The sequence below is a fragment of the Aquarana catesbeiana genome, linkage group LG04 (genome assembly GCF_042186555.1).
Source record: "Aquarana catesbeiana isolate 2022-GZ linkage group LG04, ASM4218655v1, whole genome shotgun sequence".
In the NCBI taxonomy this organism is placed as follows: Eukaryota; Metazoa; Chordata; class Amphibia; order Anura; family Ranidae; genus Aquarana; species Aquarana catesbeiana.
In genome coordinates, this window is record NC_133327.1 from 2,815,722 (window position 1) to 2,838,048 (window position 22,327).

General features: G+C 43.0%; 1 protein-coding gene across 1 annotated transcript in view; it reads right to left on the reverse strand.

Moving 5' to 3' along the window:
• Window positions 1-6,773: 6,773 nt before the first annotated feature.
• The window catches only part of LOC141139002 (omwaprin-a-like), a 63,961-nt gene continuing 48,407 nt past the window's right edge, over window positions 6,774-22,327 (reverse strand). Inside the window, exons 2-3 of the mRNA XM_073624771.1 lie at window positions 8,479-8,622; window positions 6,774-6,936 (exon numbers count right to left, since the gene is read on the reverse strand). Coding sequence (XP_073480872.1) covers window positions 6,932-6,936; window positions 8,479-8,622 — 149 coding nt within the window. The 3' untranslated portion in view covers window positions 6,774-6,931. The remainder of the gene's footprint in view (window positions 6,937-8,478; window positions 8,623-22,327) is intronic.

Below are 22,327 nucleotides of genomic sequence, written 5' to 3' on the forward strand. Positions count from 1 at the left end.
GTTGGCTGGGTGAGTAATGCTCTGTTTGGGACAATTTGTTTGGGGTACTGTGTGGATACCGGCATTAGAGGACTGGAACTACTGACTAACTTCGGAGTCAACCCGTCTGGGATCTCCTCCTGTGTTAGTCTACTGCCGAAAGGGGAGAAATGTGACAGACCCAGCCGGGACAGAGGCTTTTGGAGGGGACTGAATGCCAGCCTCTTGCCAACCAATTATGGGCCCTGGCATTTGGGGAAACGGTGCTCATTGTGAGTTGTATGCCTGGGGACCCTGGAAGTAATGTTACTTTGGATTCAAGTCCATGTCCCCCCCAAAACACAAAACTCTGGGAACCCCGTATGTGCCATATTATAGATAGTGACTGCTTCACAATGTTGTGTGTATATATTGTGTGTTGTCTCATGCTATTGTGTACTATTTGCTGTGCTAGTTTGGGGTGGGGCTGTATTCCAATGTTCTATTGTGTCTATCTGCCTGGGATATCACAGGATGTGTATCCCTATGGAGGGAGGGGGGATTCCTCCAACAGCTCTCCCTGCTAACACTGTGTACTGACGTTAAACACACCTGACCTGTGTGTCCATTGTCATTGGACAGTTTAACCCCTCCCTCTTTTCAAAGGGTGGGGGGAAAAAGTCTCTGAGTTATTTTATCTGTTGTGTCCATGTGTGATAATAAAGGAGTTCCTGCTTGAACCTCAAGACAGAGCATCTTGTCTTGTATTTGGGGGAGAATTATTTGTATGGGTTCCTTGTTCGGCTGATTGAACTGTTTGGTAGCTACCTTTGTGTTTGGGTATGGAATGTCCTAAACGGCTTTAACCCCTTTCATACTCGGGGTGTCGTTACACCTTCCATGACTTCCTTCCAACAACTTGGTTTACTTCCTGCCCTTGAAGAGGAAGGGAGGTGTGACGGATCTCGGATACCCCTGCCCCCTGCTGGACATCTCCGCCAGACCTGTGCCTCCGGTCCTCCAAATGCACCCGCAGCCTGCAGACTCGCGATAACCAGCCCTTAACCCCTCAATCACGAGACAAGCCACACAGGTGTTGAGGGTTAAACATGCAGAGCATAAACTGTTTATTAAATACAAAACATACACCTTTAAACGCAGTAACACAGTTAGGGACACTCCTATTAGCCTTGTCGTAGAAGGGGTAGGGGACAAGGAAGAACCAATGGGAACTCAACGCTTGTACATTGAAACAGAAACTACAGTGAAAACACATAAAGGGATTATGATAAGCAGGCAGCCCCTCCTTACACATTCCCTGCTGGGATGTGTCTCCAGTCCAGACCTTTTGTCTACATGCCATGACCCAACACAATTAAACACAGCAACAAGAAGGGGGGGGATGGGGGAGAAGGGATGTAGGATTACATTGCATTATATTACAATATCTCAATGCCATTTTGTCCTCAAATCTCTCAGTCTCTTCTGGGCCATAGTCTGTGGGTAGGAGGCCAGCCCACAGCCCCTTCCAAAACACAAAGTGACAGTTGTCAGTGTGGTAAATGTGGATGTTGGTGCCCGCATTGGTTAGCTGTTTTAGTCCTGGAATGGATGGGCCGGGGGGGTGCCAATAACAAGGGGGGGGGCAAGCACAGCAGAGAATGCCATTTCAATTTCATTTGATTGTTCAAAGATTCATACCATATCCCCATCAATTGGATTCATATCCACAAGCGGCACCCCCGTTTAAGAACCCCTTCTCAAGTTTACCTTTAGTTTGCTTTCTACATAGTGTGTCACCAGATTCTCAGTAAATCCTAGTGAGGACATGTTTTGGCTTGATCTGTCCTGGCATGGCCCTGAGAGCCGGGAGAGCAAGCCAGCTGAGCCTTGCTTGATAGCCCAGGCTACCTTGGGGTCACAAATCATGGGTGGGGGGGGTTGGGGTGCAGACCAGCAGGTGGGGGGCTGATTGGTGGGGTTGTTGCACTTTCATGGTCATTTCATGATTCATGCCTCACAGCATTTTCTGTCATAGCAGTTCTGTCTTTAGCAGGTTCTGTCATAGCGTTTCTGTCATTAGCGTTTCTGTCATAGCGGTTCTGTCTTTAGCATGTTCTGTCATAGCTTTTCTGTCATAGCGGTTCTGTCATTAGCGTTTCTGTCATAGCGGTTCTGTCTTTAGCGCGTTCTGTCATTAGCGTGTTCTGCCATAGCGGTTTTGTCATTAGCGTCATTAGCGTGTTCTGTCATAGCGGTTCTGTCATAGCGGTTCTGTCATTAGCGTGTTTCTGTCATAGCAGTTCTGTCATTAGTGTGTTCTGTCATAGTGGTTCTGTCATTAGTCTTTATTCTGATTAATCCTGTTGTGCGTGTTAATCTGATCTTTCTGTTCCATCATGACTGTGCCTCTGTGCACAAAGCCAGCTCCACTAAGACATGGTTTGACCAGTCTGGTGTAGAGGAAATTGAATGTCCTGCACAGATCCCTGACCTAAACCCTACTGAACACCTTTGGACTTAAACCCTGCTGAACATTTTTTGGACCTCAGCCATACAGAACACCTTTGAGCTTGATCCCTACTGAACATGTTTAGACCTCAACCTTACTTAACCCCTTTTGACCGCAACCCTGCTAAAGTCCTTTGTACCTCAACTCTAACAAAGTCTGACTCCTTTGTACCTCAACCCTACTGAACACATTTTGACTTCAACCTTAAGATACATCTTTGGAGGTCAACTCTAATGAAAGCTTTTGGACCTCAACCCTACTGAACACCATAGGCGTGTGCAGGGGGTGTACTGGGTGTGCCTGTGCACACCCTAATCACCCAGTGTGGTGCAGATTCCCCCTGCTGATATTTCACCAAAGCCCCCAACAGGGCTCCTAAAAAATTGTAAAAAATAATAAATCAATAAAGGAAGTAAAAATAAAAAAACTACTGACACCATCCACTGCCCTACTGACAAGCCCACTGCTCTACTGACACCATCCACTGCTCTACTAACATTGTCCATGTTTTAATACATTTTTGGTGCACACCCTAATGCAATAGGCTGCACACACCTATGCTGAACACCTTTGGACCTCAACCTTTCTGAACACCTTTGGACCTTAACCCTACTGAACACCTTCGGACCTCAACCCTACTTTAACACCTTTGGACCTCAACCCTACTGAAGTACTTTGTACCTCAACCCTACTGAACACCTTTGGACTTTAACCCTGTGGTACATGTTTGGACCTGAACCCTAACAAATGCCTTTGGATCTCCACCCTACTAAACACCATTGGATTCCAACACTACTGAACAGTGAACACCTTTAGAACTCAACCCTACTGAACAAGTTTGGACTTCAACCCTACTGAACTGCTTTGGACCTCAACCCTATTGAACACCTTTGGACCTCAACCCTATTGACCACCTTTGGACCTTAACCCTACCTTAACACTTTTGGACCTCAAACTTACTGAATACCTTTGGACTTTAACCCTGTGATACAATCCTAACAAATGCCTTTGGCTCTCAACCCTACTAAACACATGACCTCACAAATGGGCACAAATTCCCACAGATCCACTCCAAAATCTTGTGGATAGCCATCCAAGAATAGTGGAGGCTATTATAGTGGTGAAGGGGGGTCAACTCTATATTAATAGCCATGCTTTTGCAATGAAATGTCCAAGTTTATATATGCGTGATGGTCAGGGGTCCACAAACTATGGGCCATATAGTGTACAGTTCCAAACAAAATAACTCACTGCTCCAGGTGAGACAGGAAGCCTAATGATATCACGGGTGCTCGCCTCGGCTCGTCTCCGCATATGATCAACACTGAAGAAATGGTTGCACTCCAAGATCCATCAAAATTCTTATTTAATGAATGAACATCCCAAGTGTTATAGACAGTTCAAATGGTAGATGCGTTTCACACACTAACAGGTGTCCTTAATGAATAAGCACACCTGTTAGTGTGTGAAACGTGTCTACCATTGAACTGTCTGTAACACTTGGGATGTTCGTTCATTAAATAAGAATTTTGATGGATCTTGGAGTGCAGCCATTTCTTCAGTGATATGCCCTGTACACACGGTCGGATTTTCCGATGGAAAAAGTGTGATCAGATTGTGTTATCGGAAATTCCGATCATGTGTGGGCTCCATCTGACTTTTTCCGTCTGAATTTCCGACACACAAAGTTTGAGAGCAGGCTATAACATTTTCCGACAACAAAATCTGATCGGTTAAATTCCGCACGTGTGTACACAAATCCGAAGCACAAAGTGCCTTGCATGCTCAGAATAAATTAAGCGACAAAAGCTATTGGCTACTGCCCCGTTTATAGTCCTGACATTACGTCACGGTGTTCAGAACGATCGGATTTTCCGACAACTTTGTGCAACCGTGTGTATGCAAGACAAGTTTGAGCCAACATCCGTCGGAAAAAATCCATGGATTTTGTTATCGGAATGTCCGAACAATGTCCGACCGTGTGTACAGGGCATTAGCGTACAGTTCCTGCATGTTATAAGTGGTGAAACAGGTTGTGGCAATGGATAGGGGAGCTAAATGGGGGGAGGACGAAGTGTATCAAGAGCTGGGCCTCGTGCTTTTTATGCCAAGTAGTGTTTCCATGCTACTATATGTAGTATCCTCTTCATATTTTGGACTATTAGTTACATATTCATGCTTTTTTTTTTTTAATCAATATTTATTCACTCTTAGGGATTTATTTATCAATGTTTTCACCCAAGAGTCACACAACTTTCTCCAAAGATTTACCAGCTTTTAAATAAAATGATGTGAACTAAAGACTGCAAGAAGGAAATCACAAGACAGCCCAGATTCTGGAATACTTCACTGGTGATTGGGGGGTGATTTCTTTAAAGCTTTTCTCTGTCTATGAACATTAGAAGGGGTTATCATCTCCTCAGAGAATGAGGGATGCTCCCTTCTGCTCCTCTTTCAGAACTTCCACACTCATTCTGATTTCTCATTTCAGTTGGTGTGCAAGCATAGTGCCTATACAACCCAGGGGCTCTGTTATAAAGTAAAGACATCCTTTAGGGTCAGTTGGATTGTGTGTTACACAGGTGCTGTGCTTTACTTACATGCAGGCTCTTTACACGTCTTGTGACATTATAAATGTATAATGGGGGGACATTAGAGTGAAAGCTCCTCTGGTGCAGAGACTGACTTGACTGGCTCAGTGTTCTCTGTACAGCACTGCGGTATATGTCAGAGCTATATAAATGTGAAATAATAGTGTGACTGTGGGGGGGACATTAGAGTGAAAGTTCCTCTGGTACAGCGACTGATGTGACTGGCCCAGTGTTATTGGTACAGTACTGTGGTATATGTCAGAGCTATATAAATGTATATTAATAATAATAGTGTGTTACTTTAGGTGGACATTAGAGTGTAAGCTCCTCTGGTAGAGACTGATGTGACTGGCCTAAGCCTAAGTCTACAGTGCATTCCATGGTGTACTGTTTCTAATACGCTTCAGGCGATGTATTCAAAATATATATATAAAGTCTTGTGTGTATATATATATATATATATATATATATATATATATATATATATATTCTGCATCCAGTGTAGCCTATATCTACAGTGCATTCTGTGGTGTACTGTTTCTAATGCACTTCAGGCAGTGTACACAGTATCTAATACAGTGCAGGCGGTGTACACAGTATCTAATACAGTGTGTACAGTTTCTACTACACCTCCACCACCACCACCACCCAAGGCCCGATTTTTCTGCCCCTGTTTAACAGGGGCATGTAATTACAGTTCTTGATATAATATTTCACAGCACGGCTCGTTCCTTCACCCAACAAGAGTAACTGTGAGGGCTTACAGTGTTCTGGAAACCACCAACACCTAAGGCCCAATTTTCTGCAGAGTATATAGGACAGGCCGTACAGTATATATACTGCTGTTCAGAGTATATAGTTCCTGGGGGATCCCCACGCCATTTTTTTAAAAATTTGGGTGCGGGGTTCTCCTTAATATCCATACCAGACCTGAAGGGCCTGGCATGCATTTTGGGGGTGACATCCACACCATTTTTTTTGGTATTTTTGGTATTTATATCTATATTGCCAGAATCCGACAATACATTACAGCCACAAGCAGTTTTAAATTACATTTTTTTCTTTAGAAATGTCATTTTGCTGTGGCATTTTTATAAACATGGGAACGATACGCTACTTTACAGGTATACTAAGGACACCCCCCCCCCCCCCCCGGCACGATATTTAAAGGAATATTTAATTTTTATTGTTTCACTTTAAGCATTATTAAAATCACTGCTCCCATTGTTTTTAAAACTTTTTTGTGTATTGATACATGTCCCCTGGGGCAGGACCCGGGGTCCCCCAACATTTATGGCAATAACTTGCATATAAGCCTTTAAAATGAGCACTTTTGATTTTTCACGTTCGTGTCCCATAGACAAGGTGTTCGAACAAATTTTTTGCCTGTTCGCATGTTCTGCTGCAAACTGAACCGGGGGGGGGTGGGGGTTTTGTTCGGCTCATCCCTAATCAGAACAAGGTGAGTGTCACAAACTTTCACACCTCCCTTGTTCTTGTACAATAAACATCTGCCATGACACATTCTGTGCTGATTGGATGAAGGTGTCGGAATTACCTGTGTGGCTGGGGTATGTTCCTGACACTCATTGTGGCTGAGGAAGCATTACAGAACAACACCAGTGACATGTGACTAACTACTATTAGTTATACCATGACCTGGATTCATGAGAACCTTCAAAAGTATAGAAACCACACAAATCGTCATGGTGTAGATTGGAATGATCATTTATTAGTTATTGACATTAGTCATTAGTTTTTTATTAGTCATTATTAGTCATTGACAGGCTGATGTCCCCACGGGAGAAAAGAACTAATGCCGTTCTCGTCATCTGGAAGACCTTGTGACTTGTCTCGTCCTGTTGTGACTTCACTCTGGATGAGGAGACAATGAAGGCAGTCATGAGCAATATAATCCAAACACATTACTAGTCAATATGTCATATAGAAGCGTTATTACATGAAAAATGGACACATGGTATTTCAGATTTGGGTAGACACGATTGGGTTGAATGATTCTCGTGCTTCTTATATCAGAGTTTCCTCCTACAGCTGTGAGACTTCCCCACTCTAGCTTGTAGATGTCCAAACAAACAAAGAGCTTTAGGTAGGTTCAAAAGGTGTTTATTGAAAGTAGCGACGTGTACATCAAGCCAACGTGTTTCAGGGAAAATGACTCCCCTTCTTCAGGGCTGTTGTTGGTATGCTATGAGAAAGGCTGTATAAGCCAAAACACATTGCATTTCTGATGCTGTGTCATTTTACATGTAACCACAAAAAGGATTTCTTTATTAAGAGTACACTGAGTATCCGGCTTTATACATTATGGACTGTTGCTGCATGCTATTAGATGGGAATGGTTCCCAAACTGGTTATATTAATTGCAAGATTTCCGATAGCTGGCTGACAGAGTTCAGGCTATACAGTAGCTGCAGAGGCAACAATCTTTGCCATCTAATAATAGCATGCAGTAACTGCCCTGAAGAAGGGGTAGTCCTTTCCCACAAAACACGTTGGCTTGATGTACATGATGCTAATTTCAATAAATGCATTTTAAAGTAATAAATTGTTATTTTTTTTTAAATAAAAAAATGCCCTAACATGTTATATTTATATGCTCTATGCAGTGGTTTTGCACAGAGCAGCCCCGATCTTCTTCTTCTTGGCTCTCTTGCTGGTATTTCTGGCCCCTCCCTCCTGTTGAGTGCCCCCATAGCAAGCAGCTTGCTACAGGGGTACCCAAGCAGACTCACTCCCGAGCCGCTGCTCTGTGTATCTATTCACACATGGAGCGCAGCTCGGCCCTGCCCCTGCTCTCTCCTCATTGGCTCACTGGCTGTGATTGACAGTAGTAGACAGGAGTGTATGGCTCCCACTGCTGTCTAAGCCAATGAGGAGGGAGAGATCCGGGAGAGCTGAGGCCCCCGTGCACAGCGCTGGAGGAATATCGGGCTCAGGTAAGTACTGAGGGAGCTGCAGCACACAGAAGGTTTTTTAGACTGCATGAAGGTAAAAAAACCTTGAGTCTTTACAACCACTTTAAACCTACCTAAAACTCACATATCTCGCTATCTCCCATCTGATCAATGTTTATAAACAATGTTACTTTGTATCTTTCTATCTCCCATCTGATCAATGTTTATAAACAATTTTACTTTGTATCTCTCTATATCCTGTATGATCAATGTTTATAAACAATGTTACTTTGTATCTCTCTATGGGCCAGTTTACACCATAGAAACGCAGTCCGGATGCGTTCCAGATGCTTTTCTGCATGCATGTTTTTGGTGCGTTTTTGATGCAGTGGTGTGAACTTGCCCTATCTCCTGTCTGAAAAATATTCGTAAATATGTTGCTTTCTACCTCTCTATCTTACATCTGAACAATGTTTACATCTTATCACAGTCATCCACTTACTGGTGGGTTCCTTGCAATCAAAATAACAGCCGACGTCACAGCACTTCTTTGTCCCGGGGCAATCCGAGTCTACTTTACACTTATTCATGGGGCGCATACATTTTGCAGGTTTTTTAACCATGGGACAGGTGCCCGGTTTCACCGCTGCAGGAAAAAACACATTTATCATTATTTTTATTATTATAATTTTTACAGGTAGTTATATTTACCTAGCTCTTTACAGATACATTGTACATTCACATCAGTCCCTGCCCTCCAGGATATAACAAGGCAATAACTGTCTATACTGAGAATGAGTCTTTACAACCACTTTAACCCTACCTAAAACTCGCATTTCTTTGGACATCGGGTGCTCTTTCCTTCTTTTCCAAATCTACATGCGGAAATGACCGTAAGGCTGAATCGGAAAAGGTAGCAGCCTAAGCCCCAAGAGAGTTCATCGCCACCATCCACCATTGGGGCATAACCTACTGGAAAGGGATTTCTTCCTACTCACCCACACAATTTCCCATCCATTACCAGTGACTGATCCAGTCAGTCCAGCGTGGTCTCCAGGACAAACCAGTTACCACTGTAGCTTGTGTCTCTGCTTCTCCTTCTAAGCCCCTCCAACAGTTTGTCTTTGCTCATCCCAAGACCATAGCAAGGGTGTTATCCACTCAGTTTGACTCCTACAAACTTGTCTTTATTCTACATTATGGAGAACCATTAAGGCAGGGTGACACCTTTATTTGGCTTTCTATTGGCCATGGGAGTTAGGTGAAAATGGGACATGTAAAGGGAGCCTAAAGCGGAACTTCACCCCAAAGGGAAAGTTCCTCTCTTCCTCTCCCCCCCCCCCCCATCCTCCTTTACATTTGGCACTTTTTTTGGGGGAGGGAGCGGGTACCTGATTTTGACAGGTATCCATTCCTCCACGTCTGGTCAGATCACAATGTCTGTCGGCGACCCGTGATCGCTCCTCAGAGAGCAAGAACGGGGATCTGTCAATGTAAATAGACAGATCCCCGTTCTGTCAGGGAAGTAGAGAGAGATCTGCTGTTCCTAGTGTTTAGGAAAAGCGATCTCTCTCCTCCTCCAGTCAGTCCCCTCCCCCCACAGTTAGAAACACCTCCCTAGGGAACACCTAACCCCTTGATCACCCCCTAGTGTTAACCCCTTCCCTGCCAGTGACATTTATACAGTAATCAGTGGCTATTTTTAGCTCTAATCGCTGTATAATTGTCACTGGTCCCAAAAAAGAGTCAAACGTGTCCGATCTGTCTGCCGCAATGTCACAGTCTCGCTAAAAATTGCTGATCACCGCCATTACTAGTAAAAAAAAAAATTAATAATAAAAATGACAGAAATATATCTCCTATTCTGTATATGCTGTAACTTTTGCGCAAAGCAATCAATATACACTTATTGCGATTTTTTTTACCAAAAATATGTAGAATACATTTTGGCCTAAACTGATGAAGACATTTTTTATTTTTTGGGGGGATATTTATTATAGCAAAAAGTAAAAAATACTGTTTTTTCTTTCAAAATTGTTGCTCTTTTTTTGTTTATTGCGCAAAAAATAAAAACCACAGAGGTGATCAAATACCACCAAAAGAAAGCTTTATTTGTGGGGAAAAGGGACATCAATTTTGTTTTGGGTACAGCGTCGCACGACCGCCCAAATGTCAGTTAAAGCGATGCAGTGCTGTATTGCAAAAAATGGCCTGGTCATTAAGGGGTAAATCCTTCCGGGGCTGAAGTGGTTAAGGTTGCAAGGGTGTTATGAGTGCTCCTTTCAGAGGACTAACAGAAATGATCCCTATGACTTCCTTCCAACAATTTGGTTTACTTCCTGCCCTTGAAGAGGAAGGGAGGTGTGACGGATCTCGGATAGCCCTGCTGGGCATCTCCGCCAGACCTGTGCCTCCTGTCCTCCGCAACCGCAGCCTGCAGACTCACCATAACCAGCCCTTAACCCCTCAATCACGAGACAAGCCACACAGGTGTTGAGGGTTAAACATGCAGAGCATAAACTCTTTATTAAATACAAAACATACACCTTTAACCACTAAGCCACCGCCCACCGTCATATGACGGCTGGACGAGGCTTCTATTGTTCTGGGAGGACGTCATATGACGTCCTCGCCCTCCCGAGCCACTAGGGGGCGCGCGCGCGCGCTGCCGGCGGCGCGCGCGCGCGCCCGCTGCGTCACTCGGGACCCGGTGCGCGTGCCTGGCGGCCGCGATGTCCGCCAGGCACCCGCGATTGCCGGGTAACAGAGCAGGAGCGTGGATCTGGGCATGTAAACACAGATCCACGTCCTGTCAGAGAGGAGAGGAGACCGATGGCGTGTCCCTTGTACATAGGGACAGCGATCGTCACCTCCCCCAGTCAGTCCCCTCCCCCCACAGTTAGAATCACTTCCTTAGGTCATACATTAACCCCTCGAGCGCCCCCTAGTGTTAACCCCTTCCCTGCCAGTCACATTTACACAGTAATCAATGCAATTTTATAGCATTGATCGCTGTATAAATGTGAATGGTCCCAAAAATGTGTCAAAAGTGTCCGATGTGTCCGCCGCAATATCGTAGTCACAATAAAAATTGCAGATCGCCACCATTACTAGTAAAAAATAAATAAATAATAAAAAAACTATAAATCTATCCCGTATTTTGTAGACGCTATAACTTTTGCGCAAACCAATCAATATACGCTTATCGCAATTTTTTTTTACCAAAAATATGTAGAAGAATACGTATCGGCCTAAACTGAGGAAAAAATTTGTTAAAAAAAAAAAAAAAATTGGATATTTATTATAGCAAAAAGTAAAAAATATTGTGTTTTTTCAAAATTGTCCCTCTTCTTTTGTTTATAGCGCAATAAATAAAAAACGCAGAGGTGATCAAATACCACCAAAAGAAAGCTCTATTTGTGGGGAAAAAAAATGATAAAAATTTAATTAAGGTGCAGTGTAACATGACCGCGCAATTGTCATTCAAAGTGCGACAGCGCTGAAAACTGAAAAATGGCTGGGGCAGGAAGGGGGTGTAAGTGCCCTGTATTGAGGTGGTTAAACACAGTTAGGGACACTCCTCTTAGCCTTGTCATAGAGGGGGTAGGGGACAAGGAAGAACCAATGGGAACTTAACACTACATTGAAACAGAAACTACAGTGGAAACACATAAAGGGATTATGATAAGCAGGCAGCCCCTCCTTACACATGCCCTGCTGGGATGTGTCTCCAGTCCAGACCTTTTGTCTACATGCCATGACCCAACACAGCAACAAGGGGGGGGAAGAGAAGGGATGTAGCATTACATTACATTACCTCAATGCCATTTTGTCCCCAAGTCTCTAAGTCTCTTCTGGGCCATAGTATGTGGGTAGGAGGCCAGCCCACAGCCCCCTCCAAAACACACAGTGACAGTGGGTTCTGTCACAGGAGGTATCTGGGCAATGGTTGTCAGCGTGGTAAGTGAGGATGTGGGTGCCCGCATTGGTTAGCTGTATTAGTCCTTGAATGGATGGGCTGGGGGGGTGCCAATAACGGGGGGGGTGGGGCTGCTTGCAGCACAGCAGAGAATGCCATTTCAATTTCATTTGATTGTTCAAAGATTCATACCATACCCCTATCAATTGGATCCATATCCACAAACGGCACCCTTGTTTAAGAACCCCTGGTCAAGTCTACCTTTAGTTTGCGTACTACACAGTGTGTCACCAGATTCTCAGTAAATCCTAGTGAGGACATGTTTTGGCTTGACCTGTCCTGACATGGCCCTGAGAGCTGGGAGAGCAAGCCAGCTGAGCCTTGCTTGATAGCCCAGGCTACCTTGGGGTCACAAATCACGGGGGGGGGGGTTGGGGTGCAGACCAGCAGGTGGGGGGCTGATTGGTGGGGTTGCTCCACTTCCATGGTCATTTCATGATTCATGCCTCACAGCGTGTTTTGTCATAGCGTTTCTGTCATAGCGTTTCTGTCATTAGCATTTCTGTCATAGCGGTTCTGTCTTTAGCATGTTCTGTCAAAGCTTTTCTGTCATAGCGGTTCTGTCTTTAGCGCATTCTGTCATTAGCGTGTTCTGCCATAGTGGTTTTGTCATTAGCGTGTTCTGTCATAGTGGTTCTGTCATTAGCGTGTTTCTGTCATAGCAGTTCTGTCATTAGCATGTTCTGTCATAGCGGTTCTGTCATTAGTCTTTATTCTGATTAATTCTGTTGTGTGTGTTAATCTGATCTTTCTGTTCCATCATGACTGTGCCTCTGTGCACAAAGCCAGCTCCACTAAGACATGGTTTGACCAGTCTGGTGTAGAGAAATTGAATGTCCTGCACAGATCCCTGTCCTAAACCCTACTGAAGCCATACTGAACTCCTTTGAGCTTGATCCCTACTGAACACGTTTGGACCTCAACCCTACTGAACACGTTTGGACCTCAGCCTTACTTAACCCCTTTTGACCTCTACCCTACTGAACTCTTTTGGACTGCAGCCCTAGTAAACGCCTTTGGAACGCAACCCTACTAAAGTCCTTTGTACCTCAACTCTACCGAAGTCTGACTCCTTTGTACCTCAAACCTACTGAACACATTTAGACTTCAACCTTAAGATACATCTTTGGAGGTCAACTGTAATGAAAGCTTTTGGACCTCAACCCTACTGAACACCTTTGGACCTCAACCTTTCTGAACACCTTTGGACCTTAACCCTACTGAACACCTTTGGACCTCAACCCTACTGAAGTACTTTGTACCTCAACCCTACTGAACACCATTGGTCTTTAACCCTGTGGTACATATTTGGATCTCAACCCTACTAAACACCTTTGGATCCCAACCCTACTGGACAGTGAACACCTTTAGACCTCAACCCTACTGAACACCTTTGGACTTCAACCCTACTGAACTGCTTTGGACCTCAACCCTATTGAACACCTTTGGACCTCAACCCTACCTTAACACTTTTGGACCTCAAACTTACTGAATACCTTTGGACTTTAACCCTGTAATACAAACCTAACAAATGCCCTTGGCTCTCAACCCTTCTAAACACATGACCTCACAAATGGGCACAAATTCCCACAAATCCGCTTCAAAATCTTGTGGATAGCCTTCCAAGAATAGTGGAGGCTATTATAGTAGCGAAGGGGGGTCAACTCTTTATTAATAGCCATGCTTTTGCAATGAAATGTCCAACAAGTTTATATATGCATGATGGTCAGGAGTCCACAAACTATGGGCCACATAGTGTACAGTTCCTGCATGTTATAAGTGGTGAAACAGGTTGTGGCAATGGATTGGGGAGCTAAATGGGGGAGGACGAAGTGTATTAAGAGCTGGGCCTCGTGCTTTTTATGAAAAAAAGAGAGACTAGAACCGCGCTAAATCTGCAAATTAAACAAATATAAACCATAAATCAATGAGGAAAAACATCCATAATGAGACTATTCACAGTTCCTATGTAAGTCCTGGACTGAGTGATAAATCAGTGAACGGGTGTGTAAATGTGGTTGGTGTTGAGATAATAATCTCACAATACCCAAATGATGGTTTGATGAACAAAAAATAAATAAAAAAAGTCTAATGAAAAATTATGAATAAGTGATTTGCCCCCAAAAGGTGAATGGGATTGAAGCAGCTGAGAAAGCTCAGCCCTGTGCACTGCCCTAGGAGCCTGGAGGAAGCAGGTATCTATTCATGGGCTTAATTACCAATGAGGACATCTGGAGGTTAACCAGCGGATTTGGTGCACTCTGGAGCAAGCTGTGTCTACACTACATGCTTTCCCTGATCCTCTGTAACGGGGGATCACGGATATCTGGTAAGAAGTGATTCTTTCTAAAGTGGTGGTGGATACAACACAGTGTTTCATCAGTGACTGAAGATAGATTTCATTTACAGATGGACTTTATCTCCGAATCTGGCACGGGTGGATGTCATTTTTCACTACTTGTTACACTTCATCACTTATTCATAATTTTTCATTAGACTTTTTTTATTTATTTTTTGTTCATCGAACCATCATTTGGGTATTGTAAGATTATTATCTCAACACCAACCACATTTACACACCTGTTCACTTATTTATCACTCAGTCCAGGACTTACACAGCACTGTGAATAGTTTCATTATGGATGTGTTTACTCATTGATTTATGGTTTATATTTGTTTAATTCGCAGATTTAGTTCTATTCTCTCTTTTTTTCATATTTTTCACTGTTTGATGTTATACAGGAGAATCGCTGCTTCCAATATTATTTGACATTTATCATCACTTATGGTTACATTTTTCTCTTAGCGCAGTTTCTTTTCTTTTTTTCTACTCGTGCTTTTTATGCCAAGTAGTGTTTCCATGCTACTGTATGCAGTATCCTCTTCATATTTTGGACTATTAGTTACATATTCATGCTTTTTTTTTAATTAATATTTATTCACTCTTACGGATTTATTTATCAATGTTTTCACCCAAGAGTCACACAACTTTCTCCAAAGATTCACCAGCTTTTAAATAAAATGATGTGAACTAAAGACTGCAAGAAGGAAATCACAAGCCAGCCCAGATTCTGGAATACTTCACTGGTGATGGGGGGGGGGGGGGGGTGATTTTTTTAAAGCTTTTCTCTGTCTATGAACATTAGAAGGGGTTATCATCTCCTCAGAGAATGAGGGTTTCTCCCTTTTGCTCCTCTTTCGGAACCTCCACACTCATTCTGATTTCTCATTTCAGTTGGTGTGCAAGCATAGTGCCTATACAACCCAGGGGCTCTGTTATAATGTAAAGACATCCTTTAGGGTCAGTTGGATTGTGTGTTACACAGGTGCTGTGCTTTACTCACATGCAGGCTCTTTACTCGTCTTGTGACATTATAAATGTATAAAGGGGGACATTAGAATGAAAGCTCCTCTGGTGCAGAGACTGACTTGACTGGCTCAGTGTTCTCTGTACAGCACTGCGGTATATGTCAGAACTATATAAATGTGAAATAATAGTGTGACTGTGGGGGGGGGGCATTAAAGTGAAAGTTCCTCTGGTACAGCAACTGATGTGACTGGCCCAGTGTTATTTGTACAGTACTGTGGTATATGTCAGAGCTATATAAATGTATATTAATAATAATAACAATAATAGTGTTAGTCCCACCAATCTCATGTCTGCAGTCTGGATGGAATAAATCCTTAATTTGTGGATGGTTTTTATATCTGAATTCTAGAAGGAAGAGATGTCAGAGGCGTGCCAGAAACCTGTCATTATCTGTTATTGTTTTCCCAATTTCCCAATAATCTTTTCCCTTTGGTGGCATCATACCCATCTTGCAAACACCTTATGTGTAAATCCCTGGAGGTGTTGTAATAAAGCCTGTATTCCACTGCACACCTCTGATATATAGAACACACGAGGAACTGGAGGGGAGTGCCCCATGTCAGTCCTAATATTCACAGCTAATGTCTGTTTACATCAAAAATAAAGGGTCAAGATTTGCATATTTTGCAGCACATGTTTAAGCAAGCTCTATGTGGGAGTTTTCTTATTTTATTTTAACTTTTTCCAAGGGAGGAACAGCAACATTTTGTTGTCAACTTAAGCACTTTAAGGCGACAATAAAATGAATGGTTGCTTCATGATACAGTGCCTTGAAAAAGTATTCTTACCCTTTGAAATTTTCCACATTTTGCCATGTTACAACAAAAAACGTAAATGTATTTTATTGGGATTTTATGTGATAGGCCAACACAAAGTGGCACATAATTGTCAAGTAGAAGGAAAATGATAAATGGTTTTCAAAATGTTTTACAAATAAATATCTGAAAAGTGTGGTGTGCATTTGTATTCAGCCCCTTTACTCTGATACCCCTCACTAAAATCTAGTGGAACCAATTACCTTCAGATGTCACCTAAATAGTAAATAGAGTCCATCTGTGTGTAATTTAATCTCAGTATAAATACAGTAGAGCTGTTCTGTGAAGCCCTCAGAAGTTTGTTAGAGAACCTTAGTGAGCAAACAGCATCATGAAGGCCAAGGAGCACACCAGACAGGCCAGGGATATAGTTGTGGAGAAGTTTAAAGCAGGGTTAGGTTATAAAAAAAAATCCCAAGAGCACTGTTCAATCCATCATCCGAAAATGGAAAGAGTATGGCACAACTGCAAACCTATCAAGACATGGCCGTCCACCTAAACTGACAGGCCGGGCAAGGAGAGCATTAATCAGGGAAGCAGCTAAAAGGCCCATGGTAAATCTGGAGGAGCTGCAGAGATCCACAGCTCAGGTGGGAGAATCTGTCCACAGGACAACTATTAGTCGTGCACTCCACAAATCTGGCCTTTATGGAAGAGTGCCAAGAAGAAACCCATTTTTGAAAGAAAGCCATAAGAAGTCCCGTTTGCAGATTGTGAGAAGCCATATGAGAGACACAGCAAACATGTGGAAGAAGGTGCTCTAGTCAGATTAGACCAAAATTGAACTTTTTGGCCTAAAAGCAAAACATGATGTGTGGCAGAAAAACTAACACTGCACATCATCCTGAACACACCATCCCCACTGTGAAGCATGGTGGTGGCAGCATCATGTTGTGGGGATGCTTTTCTTCAGCAGGGACAGGGAAGCTGGTCAGAGTTTATGGGAAGATGGATGGAGTCAAATACAGGGTAATCTTATGCCGCGTACACACGATTGCACATTCCGACAACAAAATCCATGTTTTTTTTCCGACGGATGTTGGCTTACACTTGTCTTGCTTACACGCGGTCGCACAAATGTTGTCGGAATTTCCTAATGTCAAGAACGCGGTGAGGTACAACACATACGATGGCACTATAAAAGTGAAGTTCAATACCAAGTGCGCCACCCTTTGGGCTCCTTCTGCTAATCTCGTGTTTATCTCATGTTAGTAGAAGTTTGGTGAGAGACGATTCACGCTTTTCAGCCTCGTGCTTTTCAGATCGTTACTGCTCTTCAGTTTGTGCTTGTGGGTTTGTATCTGGTTTTCAGTGCGCGTAGTCAGTTTGCATCTCCCCCCAGGCTCTGGTGATCATTATTCCAGAGACCTGTTCTGCCATCATAGAGGTCCTGCAGAAGGACTATATTAAGTTAAGATTTCTCCTTTAACATTACATTCTATGTATTTAATGCTTGCTAATGTATTGTATTTCTTTCCTCATTCCCTAATTACCATGATTGTAATATGCTGTGAATGTCCCCTTTGTCCTCAAGCATGCTTGAAGTTTTTAAAGTTCCTTTTTTGTCCTGCATATTTTCCTTCACTAACCTCCCCAGCATGCTATCCTGGGCCCATACACACCTTAACAATGTATTTTGTCAGCTCCGTTGTAGTGCTTTACCCTAAATACCCCCTAAAATAAGTCCTAATGTTATTTGTGTCCTTAGATTCATGCAGAGTGCAAGAGGCTTTTTTTTGGGTGTCCCAAAATCATTTGGAACCCTACCTCCCCCCCGACCGCTAAGTCAACCGATACCAATCCTCCATCTGCTGACTTTCCCAAACCCATACACACTATACCTACCTCTTTTGTGGTCATATTTCTGAATGAATTCCCCAAAGCATGTAGTGAAAGGGCCTGCCTGAATACTTTCAAATGGTACTGGTTAAAGTTTTGTTCTCCTATTATCTTGATAGGTAATTGCAGAATGTTAAAAAGTGCTTCAATTTGGACAGTGTGTATTCACATTTTTGTATTATGACACTTCTTACCTGTCCAGTGGGCTGCCAATAGTGTAAGTAAGGAGGGGAGAGGGTTACCTGTCCAAAACATACCCCCCCCCTAAAAATTTTACAATGGGCCATCAGAGGGGGTGAGGAATCTGAAGTGGACCTTATCTTTTTGTGTTTAAATACTCCTTCAAATAAATGTTATACTGATATTGGCCAAGAATGTTTGTGTCTAATCTGCTTGCAATGTTTATGTGCAAAATGACTAATTTTTTTTTCTTGTTTGACTCCACAGTTTCCTTCAATGCCACAGGAATCGCAGAGTGTGGCTTCCCAATTTGCCCAGCGGTGGGAATTTCCCAACTGCGGAGGGGCAATTGATGGGAAACACGTCCACATAGTCCCACCCCCCAACTCAGGGTCATACTATTACAACTATTAGGGGTTTAATAGTATTGTGATGTTGGCGGTGGTGTCGGCAAAATATGAGTTTCTCTATGTGGACGTGGGGAAGAATGGCCGGATGTTGGATGGTGGAGTCATCGCCCAGACCGAGTTCTACAGATGGCTCCAGAATAGTGGCTTGGGATTGCCTCCTCCGGAAGACAACGTGGCTGGTCTGCCGTTTGTCTTTGTCACTGATAAAGCGTTTGGGCTGGGTGAACACCTGATACGGCCGTTCCCAATGAGGACCCTCACCCCGGACCAGAGGGTTTTTAACTACCGGCTGGCCAGAGCCAGAAGAGTGGTGGAGAATGCTTTCGGGATAATGGCCAGCCGGTTCCGCCTATTCCTTACAGCAATCAACATGGCGGAATATAAACTTAACCATATAATCCTTTCATGCTGCATTCTCCACAACTTTTTAAGAAGAAATTCAATGAACTATGTGGCCTCAGTTGGGCCTGAGGCCGGACTTGAAGATCAAACACTGACAGCGTTGAAGCTGGCCGTCCTGGCTTGCCCCCCCAAAGCACCAGCGAGGTTCGTCTAAAATATATGGAGTACTTTGTGGGTAGGGGGGGCCATTGATATGCCAGAAAATGTTTAAGAGACATTTGAAAAATACATTTTTTAGTTAAACTGAAATAATATTTCCTTTGATTTACTGCTTGTGTTTCTTTTAGCTGTCTCCTAGGCTATCCAATGGGCTTTTCTTTTTGGCCTTTTTCTTCAATAGTGCAAACGTAATTTATTTGATACATGAGGTGACAATCTCTTCTTCAGCGAACTATTATGTTGTAGGTCTGCTACACACATACCTTGTTTTTGTTGTTAATGTATGTAATGCATTACTGATAAAAATATTCATCAATTTCAGCACCATGAATTAAATTTGTGGAATCACGAAAATAGCCTGATTGTGGCAAATTATAAAGCACCGTGGGTGTTATTTACTAAAGGCAAATCCACTTTGCACTACAAGTGCACTGCAAACGTGCACTTGAAACTGCACTGAAAGTGCACTTGTAGTGCAAAGTGGATTTGCCTTTAGTAAATAACCCCCATTGTCACTGTAAACACCAACTTAGTCCAAAAACTGCTATTGAGCATTGATAGAAGAAGCCACATATTGTTGAGTAGAAAATGTTTTACTCTGTGCACATTCACATGTGCATTAGAAAAGGGTTTTTGAACAAACCAACATATTTTGGGAATAACATTTTTGTGTTTGACAGTACAAATAGCCTTTTTGTGGTAAACAGGCATGTTTAAAACCATAAAACAATACACAACTCAGGAACTTACAAAGTTCAACTTTGATAAATTGAAGGCAATATCAGACATTAGTATGTCCAAACTGTGTCGATCTTGCCTTCATCAGATGTGGTGAGGTCACCGCTGTGAAAGCCAAATTTTGAAGATGCACACAATTTGAGATTCAAAATGGATATTTCCCACTTGATCCCATGCCTAATGTCAACATGTGCTTGCTCCCATCATGGGGGGAGCAATGGACGTGTTTTGGGGGTGCAACCACTTCCTCTCACCTACTTGAGTTGCGAGGAAGGGGTTGCACCCACAAAACTCGTACATTGATATCCCGTGATGGCAGATAGCACATGTTGACACACTGGGGGTTATTTACGAAAGGCAAATCCACTTTGCACTACATGTGCACTTGGAAGTGCAGTCGTTTTAAATCTGAGGGGTAGATCTGAAATGAGGGGAAGCTCTGCTGATTTTATCATCCAATCATGTGCAAGCTAAAATGCTGGTTATTATTTTCCTTGCATGCCCCCCTCGGATCTACAGTGACTGCACTCCCAAGTGCACTAGTAGTGCAAAGTGGATTTGCCTTTAGTAAATAACCCCCACTGTGTGCATCTTCAAAATTTGGCTTTTAATATACTTCAAAACAGTTTCAAAAATATAAAAATATCAACAAATTGAAGAATTTTGGTGTGTTTTAGATTCTGCCTAAAACACCAGGGATGTTTTTGAGTCTTTTTTTAACATCATTGATGTCTTCTTTGATCTTCTGTAAATCCTGATTGCACACCATGATCTTCCCGTTGAGGATATGTGCACTTGCACTTGTGAAATGAGTTTCTTCTTCCACAACATCCATATCACCTAAAATTCAAAAACACACCATGTATTATAAATATGCAGGCATACATCTATTACCTGAAGCTGTGGTCTCAGACACTGACCTGTTGTGGTCACTATTTTGCCTACTTCATAAACCTCTCCTTCCTCCACATCCTCTGGTTGTGGTGTTGGGATTTCCCCTTCTTTAGGAGGTTGTGGGTCCCTGGTGTCCTCAAATGTCCAGAGTCTTTTCTCCCCTATGTGAATAAAAAAAAGGTATACTTAGCACACAGATATTTGAGGCCAGAAACATTGCTTGGAAGTGTCGTACAATTGTCTTTTTTGGCAGAGATCCAAGCTGAAGACATTTTTTCACCTTTGTAAAGCTGGAATACTTACCTTATTTGGTAAATTTTCACACATGGAGAGACCCCTAGTATCCACTGGAGCACCTGAGTGGGACACCCTAAAAAGGGTGTTCTGGTGTCCCACACTAGTGCTCCTGCGTCCAGATGTGTATACAGCTGCTGAGTGTCCTCTCCTTACACTGAATCAAGTTTGCATTTCATTCTAGTTCCAAGCCCATCTAGACAACAATGTACTGAACTTCTTTTAATACAAATAGGCATGACCAAATGTAGTTAACCTGCATCTGTCAAAAACATTGTATTAGTGGGCGAACGAACGATGTTTACTACGACCGATTACTGTGCCCACGAACCTGAAAGTTGCCATTTGAAACTTTACAACAGTAAAAAGAAAAGCACATGGAGCAGCATGCAAGTAATAATAATAATAGGAACACAGGACAACTACTTACTTACTTTTTAGAAGCATTTTCCTGATCTTTCTGTACTTTCTGTGCTCCCTCAATTTCAAGTCTGACCAGCGTTTCCTCAATTGCTCCTTGGATCATCGTACCCCAAAAGTCTTGTGCAGACTTTTCACAACTTTTCTCACATTTGGGTTTATGTACGGTCCATACTTCCCATCATAATCAGCCCTCTTCAAGATGTCCACCATCTCTACAAAGGACATATTTGAGGCCTTAAATCTCCTCTGGGATCAGGACGTTCGTGGCTCCAGGCTTTCATCGTTGCTGCTGCTGTCTGCATGCACCTGCTCTTTCTCCGCCATGTGCTCTCCCACTGTGCAGAAAGAGAAGGGGCAGAGAATATACTAGATAGAAGGTCAGGGGCGGGTGGAGTTTCACGCATGCGCAGTGTATATAAAGCGTAACACGCGTACGTCGTACGTACGATCTGTGTGAGGAGGAAGGAGTAGCGGAAGCGGCGATCGTGATAACAAAGGTACAATTTTAACTTGGGGCATCAGTGGGCTATACTGCTTATAGATTGAGGCCTAGATTGGGACAAGATTAGGAGAGTTTAGCCTGACATTAGGGTTTGTCTTGTGTTGTGTCTTGCAGAGAAAATGGATCCATTCAATGATTAGGACTTTATCCCCATATTCATTGGTATGTTCAGGGAGCTGCCCTGTCTGTGGCATGTGTACCACCCCTTCTACAATAACCAAAGAAAGAGGAAGGCAGCGCTGGATAAATTGCTGGAATCTGTGAAGCCGATGATCCCCATGGCAGACATCCCCTAGTTGAAGGCCAAAATTGGTGGCATGAGGAGCACTTATATTAGGGAGCGCAA